This window comes from Meleagris gallopavo, chromosome 1, assembly GCF_000146605.3.
Source record: "Meleagris gallopavo isolate NT-WF06-2002-E0010 breed Aviagen turkey brand Nicholas breeding stock chromosome 1, Turkey_5.1, whole genome shotgun sequence".
NCBI lineage: Eukaryota > Metazoa > Chordata > Aves > Galliformes > Phasianidae > Meleagris > Meleagris gallopavo.
This window is the reverse complement of record NC_015011.2, coordinates 910,884-917,875: the sequence shown is the minus strand read 5'-3', so window position 1 is coordinate 917,875 and position 6,992 is coordinate 910,884. Positions and strand designations below refer to the sequence as shown.

At 46.3% G+C, this 6,992-nt stretch overlaps 1 protein-coding gene across 3 annotated transcripts in view; it reads right to left on the bottom strand.

Annotated features, from left to right (window-relative positions):
- Window positions 1–46: 46 nt before the first annotated feature.
- NRF1 (nuclear respiratory factor 1) overlaps window positions 47–6,992 on the bottom strand; it is a 41,068-nt gene continuing 34,122 nt past the window's right edge. For 2 of the 3 annotated variants that reach the window (XM_019612891.2, XM_019612914.2), the window contains 2 exons: window positions 6,242–6,328; window positions 47–667 (listed from right to left, as the gene is read on the bottom strand). In XM_019612891.2, the coding sequence (XP_019468436.1) occupies window positions 504–667; window positions 6,242–6,328 (251 nt within the window). In that variant the 3' untranslated portion in view covers window positions 47–503. The remainder of the gene's footprint in view (window positions 668–6,241; window positions 6,329–6,992) is intronic. The other variant, XM_019612865.2, reaches the window with a different exon arrangement.

Below are 6,992 nucleotides of genomic sequence, written 5' to 3'. Positions count from 1 at the left end.
CCAAAAAGAGCCTTGCCCGAGCTTCGTTATTATTTTTTCTCTTTACTTTTTTTTTTTTAATTTTTTAATATAAAAGTCCATGTTAAAATCTTCGAAACCTAATTCACCCCATGTAGGAGCATCCACGCTCCCCTGCTCTGATCTGTTGTGGGAAGAAAGGGGCCCAACGAGTTGCATTTTTGCATGTGTTTGTGTTTTTTTTGTCCTTTCTCATCTCTTCAGAATGGAAGTCCCGTCTGCGTTGGGCTTCTTGCTCCAGTGTGATCAGTGGTGCTATAAAGACACACTTAACACACGCATCCTTCGTTATTTTTCGTTAAAAATGGTCAACAAAACTCTTTTGCTTCCGAAGCGGAAAGACTCAGTGCCACCTGATTGCATCTCTGGATAGGTGTAAAAAAATTTAATTCGCATAAGAGACGAGGAGGAAAAAAAAAAAAAAAAAGGAAAAAAAAACCCCAAAAAATAAAAATAAATCATCGTGATCCTGCTGCGGGTTATGGTCACTGTTCCAAAGTTACCACTTCCACTGCCTGCCCATCCACGGTGACGGCACTGTCTGCTATCCGTGTGGTGACCGGCGCCATCGCCACCTGCACGGGACCATTGCCCTGCGCCAGGCTGGTGACCACGGTCTGGTACATGCTGACGGGGATCTGCACGAGGCCTGCGGAGACACAAAGGAGAAATGGGGTGGTGAGAGGGAATGTTGTTCTGCCAAGGAATGGGGTTGGTGGGGTTGAGTGCCGTGGTGTGGGCCACGAAGGGTTTTTGGGTTGTGTTGGATACGGGTGGAGATGCGGTGGAGGTCTTAGGGTCCTTTGGTTCTCATGGGAAGTCAAGGATTGAAGAAGGCAATGGGTAGGAGGGAAGATGGTGGGTAGGAGGAAGAATCATCATAGAATGGCTTGGGAGGAACCACGAATATCATTAAGTTCCAACTCTCCTGCCACAGGCATGGCCACCAACCTCCAGAAGACAATGGTGGGTAAGGGGAAACAAAGATGATGTTGGGTAGGGGCAAAGGAAGACGGTGAGGGGTAGGGGTGAAGAAAGAATCATCATAGAATGGCAGAGGTTGGAAGGGACTTGAAGGATCACAAAGTCCTAACCTCCTGGACACAGGCAGGGCCACCAACCTCCAGAAGATGATGGTGAGGGGCAGGAGGAGAAGGAAGATGGTTGCTAGGGGAGAAGATGATGGTTGCAAGAAAGACAGTGATAGGGTAAAAGACAATCTCCCACCCCATGACACACAGATGGTATCACACCCACATCATCACGCTCGTGCAATTATTCAGACTTAATGCAGCTCAGCCCTTATAAACGTTAGAGAAGCCCCATAATCAACCCCATCACACTGTGTGAGACGAGAAGAGGCTCAGAGGTAGAAAGAAAAACTGCAAGAAGGAAAACCTACCACTGAAACCCCAACTGCCCGGCAGCACAGTAGGGCACAGCCCTTAAAATCCAACGAGATCAGACCAAGCTTTCCCAAAATGACAGCAGGATCCCCTTTGGTTCAGTTTTCTGTGGCAGGCTGGGACCTCTGTCCTGCCAAGGGCACTCATTTAATAACGAGAGGCAGCAGAGTGCAGCTCGGTGTCCCCAAATAACTCACTGCACAGACAGGAAAGCTTAGGAGTTAATCATGCTGCCCAGGTGGGTGACCCCGGCGGAGCTCAGCTCTTGGGATCTCGTGGCACTCTACGGATAGGGACGTTTTGCAATGCCTCAGCCAAAGGGCTGTCCCATCTCCAAAGGGTGATCTACACTTGTATGCAGCTCACAGCCCCACGAGGAATCACATTCCTTGTGTATGGCTCAACATCAACAGCTACAAATGATGTGGAGGCAGCAGAAACACAGAGTTCCTGAGGTGCTTTCTAATAGGGAAAAGTTTTAGGCTACAAAGCATTGAAACAAGAATTTGTGCTCAACTCTCTCAAAGGCAACCCCCAGTAAGATCCTCAAGATATTCAGCACAGTTCTATAAGCAGGTTCTGGCACAGAGTGGGAGATGTGGCCTGGGATGCACTCAAAATCCCTGCTCCAGACCAATGACCCAACTAAGCCTTTCGGGTGATTCAGGTTGTTGACCCAAAGGAATTCACCAAAGATGAGTCTATTCCCCACAGCCAACTCAAAACGAGGATCACCATAAAGCAGTGTTAAAAATCTGATCCCTCCGTGATGTTTAAACACAGGTTGGCCATAATAGGGCCATTGTTAACAACAGGACATTACAAAAAATGATGATGAGATGGAGCCCTTTGAGATGACTCTGCTTCCCATAGCCAACCCAAAGATGAGGGTCACCAGCAACGCTGAGCACGCAGCATTAAAAATCTGATTCCTCCACGAGTTGGCCATAATAAGACCACTGTGAAAGACAAGTATTACCGAAATATGGCAAGATGGAAAAACCAAAGGGGGGTTTTCTTTGGGAAAGATGAGCCTGTTTCAGACAAGGTTTGACCAAGGCCAACTACAACTTGGATACGTTGCGCGTAGGAGTGGGGAGGTGTCCGTGAGAGACAGCGATGCGCAGCTCCCTTTCTTTCTGCATGGGATTAAGCTAAATCGTCTCAGCATCTGACGCAGTGGCCTTCCTGGCAGGAGTGGTGACAAACCAAAGGAGGAGAGGGCGAGGGCTGGAAAGTCTGCTGTGTATTAAAGCAGAGATGATCGCCCTTGGGAGAGAGGCGATTAAACCACTGAGATGCTGTAATCAGGTCTAGGATTGGCCCTGTGCTGCATCTGCTCAGACCTGCGCCCTGATTAGCCCTAATCTAGTTGGCATATGTTAATCTAAAGCATGGATTTCAGACCCTTTCAATTGTATTAAAAACAGGAAATCCATCAGACAAAATAAAATTACAAAAAAAAAAAACCAAACAAACCCAAAACCTTCAAGTCTCTGGAAAATACATATCTCCCAAAAAAACTCAAGTCGTGCTGGGGTGGGAAAGCCCCAGTGGAGAGATGGAATTGGGCTCGCAGCAGCCCAGAGCTCTCCTACCTGTGGACAGGAGCCAGCAGAGGTGATGGATAATGCACAGAGCAGTGAGATGACACAGCTGGGCTGGAGCTGCCCATTTGGGATTTCCTACCACCATTTGGCAGAAATGATGATGTTCATCTCTACCCTCAGCAGGAGGCTCTGGATTGCACCCAAGTCATGCTTTTGCTTACCTGCAGCCTGTCAGGACAAGGATTTTGCATTTGTTTCAGCAGAGAAGAGGTTATGGCATGCAGAAGGAGGAAAGTTAGGCTCTTGCCATGGGATTCTGAGGCCAAATACCATACAGCAGCTGATACAGGCACCTTACCTGATGTGGAGAGGGGATCAGCAACATAAGAACAACTGATCCCAAATTGCAAGCGGGTGCATTAAACCACCATTCAAAGGGCTTTGGGGGAGAAGAGTAGGAGGTTGAGATGATTGGCCATCCAGTGTCCAGAGGATGGGGACACCAGAGCCAGTTTCTGCTGGTTCTTATGCTTCTTTGAGATCACAGCAAGTGCAGAAGGAAGGCACCGCCAACCAGATGGGCTGGACCACCACACAGATCAATACTCAAATATGCAGAATGAGTGGAAGAAACTGAAGAATGGGTGATCTCAGGGCACCTCTCAAACACTCAGAGATAAATGTCCAATATTATCTTCCCAGAGACGGGTTCTTCTGATGAATGCATCCTTCTGCACCATGCGGAGCATGGACAGCATAATCTTATGCCACACTTTCTGCCTGGAGCTCAAAGAGAGCACACAAGTGAAGTTTTGGATGGTTGAGAGAGAAGAACCAGCCCCATTCTTGACTGCTGTCACCATGCTGAACCTGCACTTGGAAAAGGAAACCATCTCCTCTTCCTTCATGAAGTGCAAAATCATCTTTCTTGCTGGCATCAACTTGAACTGAGCTGATCTCCTGCAACATTCTGGAAGCAGCCTCAGGACCGTGAGGGAGCGAAAGGCAAACTGAGAAACTGTGGTTTGACTCCAGCATTTGGGACCTGGAGTCTGATGCAGCACTCAAAAGCAATGCACTGACAAACTGCTCTTTGGATTTCTTTTATGGGGCAAAAAATCAGCGCTCACCTTGGAGACCCTCACAGCACAACATCATCAGGTTATCCTCAAATTTAGGCAACATAACCTAACCAAAAGACAAGACCTCAATGAAGTGCTGTATGTCTTCTTCCACCAGGGAATCTAAAGCCCACTTCAGATCAGCAGAAGACAAAAGCTATGGCCAGTTGCACCCAATGCTGCTCTTGGGGGATCTACTGGCACCAGAAACATCCTCAGCACTGAGGAAATGAAACAGATCCCACACAGTGGATGTGATAAGTTGGCACAACTTGCTCTGTTCTCTCAGACACCAAAGGGATAAGTGCTGAAAGTTGTCTGGTTTGTTGTTTCCAAGCATTGCAGAGACAGTAGAACACTGATCAGCCTCACAAATCTACCTGACCAGCGGAGAGCTCTGAAAGCCTTTCAGAGCTCAGGCCAACAACAGAGAAGCTTGAAAGGAATGAAAACTTCAATTTTAATTCTTTGTTTCCAGCTCATCCACAGACCTTTGGCTTCAGTCTTCCTACTTAGCAGAGGGGAAATGGGTACAGACTGCCTGCTTTGCACAATCCTGCTCCAAAACAACCAGAGTGCACATTTAAATTTAAGCATGGAACTCCGTTGCTAGAGGATCTCCAAGCAACAAAATGTTTGGCAGCACAGAGAAACTGAAACAGCACCGAGAAAACCTTGGCCTCCATACACAGGACAGCCTACAAACTCAACAAAAGTGATGCAGAGAAGAAAAGAACAACCTGACCATCTTCTACAGAGCAGGAAAGAGTAAGATACAGACTTGAGGTACAGCATAAATATTAAGTGAGGGAAAATAAAAGGAAAAAAGAAAGACAATCAGTAAACATAAGGTTTGTGAAGCTCCAGAACTTGGGGAAACTACAAAGTCTCCATTTCTGGATATCCTTCAGAAGCAGCTAAGACTTATTCTCTTCATGTAGAGTCCCAGCTTACCAAGAACTGGAAGACCTTCATCACCTTATTCCTTGGTCTTGCCTCTATAGGAGAAGGCAATCCACACCACAAAGGGACCTGGGTTACTTCATCCCATACAAAGTCCAAGAGAACACACAACCCAATTCCAAAAGTATGAACTAAAGGACACCACTCTCAGTTGCCAATCGACCAACATGGGCCCTAGAGACGATTCAGGGCTTTTAGGTTGGGTCTGGGTGGTGATTTGAGTTTCTTTTTGTTTGTTTCTTTCAAAAGTGGTGGTTGATTTGGCTTGTATTGGGTTAGTTGGTTGTCTTTTTGTTTTTTTACTTTGTGTTTTTATTGTTGTTGTTATTGTACATTTGGTTTTGAATTTGTAATGCTTTCGTGCAAAACGACCGATTCACAAGAATCTCATCCCCAACCCCATCAAGCAATGCTCGTGGATTTCTCCCCTTTGGAAATCCAGCACACGTGGGAAGAGGAAGGCTCCAGGAGGCAGCCCAGTGCCCAACCCTTCCCTGACACAGCTATGAGTGAGGCCTTTGAGGAATAATGACCAACACCTCCTCCACCAATGGTACTTCACCACCACCTCTACACACCTCAGGCTGTGCAGCCCTTTTCTGACCCACCAGAAGCCCTCCATCTGCAATCATCCACAGCAAAAGGAAGAACTGACCGTTATTTTTAACATTGGAAGTGATTCACCTGAAATGTTGGGTCTACCACCCAAAATGTTGGGTCTTTCATTCCATCTTTACATTGACGGAGTGGAAAACTCCTATTCTACTCCCCTGAAACGTTGGGTCTTCCACCCAAAATGTTGGTTCTCCCATTCCATCTGTATGTTGATGGAATGGATAACTCCTATTTCACTCTTTTTTTTTTTTCTTTTTTAAATTAAAGATTACTAAAAAAAATACTGAATGGGAGGGGGAAGGGTGCTGGGGAAAGAAGGCAAAGCAGCAACTTGGTGTCCCAACGGATTAGTCTCATGCCTTCAGCCCTTGTGCCCTATGTAAGGTGACCTGCCTCTGCCTCTCCCCTTCCCCTTGGTGGTGTTTTCTGAGCTCGACAGCAAGACCTGGGAAGAATAAAGCCATTCCCTACACACACCAATACTGGGTCCCCAGAGTGAGCCGTGCTAAACCCAAGGAGGAGAAGTGAGAGAGATGCAAGGAGGAGGCTGAGCATGCCATGCATCTACCTGTGTAGGGGAAGCCTTTTTTACCATGCTCCAGAGATGAAAGCTTAACGAATAACCCTTCTAAGCTTCCTTGATCGGCTGGCTTTGCTGTGGAGGGAAGGGCACACCTGATAAGATTAGCAGTCTATCGTGGTCAATCAGAGAGAGGAAACAGAGGTAAAAATAGAGAAAGTACAGGAACCCCTAACGCCACTCTACCTGCAATTCACTCCTCTTCTGAGCTTTTTCTGTTGGTATGGAAGAGAGGAGCTCCTTTTGAGCAGAGCAGAGCTGTGTCACCTGTGTGCTACCAGTGCAAAGCTTCCCAGAAACCACAGACAGGAAACATCTACAGATAAATTAAAACCTGTTCCTCTTACGAAGCATAAGACATTAAATTCATGGTAGGAGAGGCAGGCAGTGTAGCAATCACCGTATGAGATCCCTATTCTGTTTTGCCATAAAAGCTTTGCTAACTTGCCTGCTATGTGTTTAACACCCACATGGGCTCTTCCAGTGGGACAAACGTTGGACTTGACGTGTCCTTCCCAACTCAGGATATTCTATGAAATGTATATAGAGAGCGACTCTTACTCTTAAAACAGCCTCGATCCTGTATTTTCTGTAAGGTTTTATTAAAGGGTACTGTGAGAATGAAGGCAGAGTACCATCTAAAAGTGATAAAATATTATATTACTTCAACCCAAAAGACTAAAATCCATTTCAGAAGTCATCTGAATCGAAAAACTTCCTTTTTTTTTTTTTCTTTTTT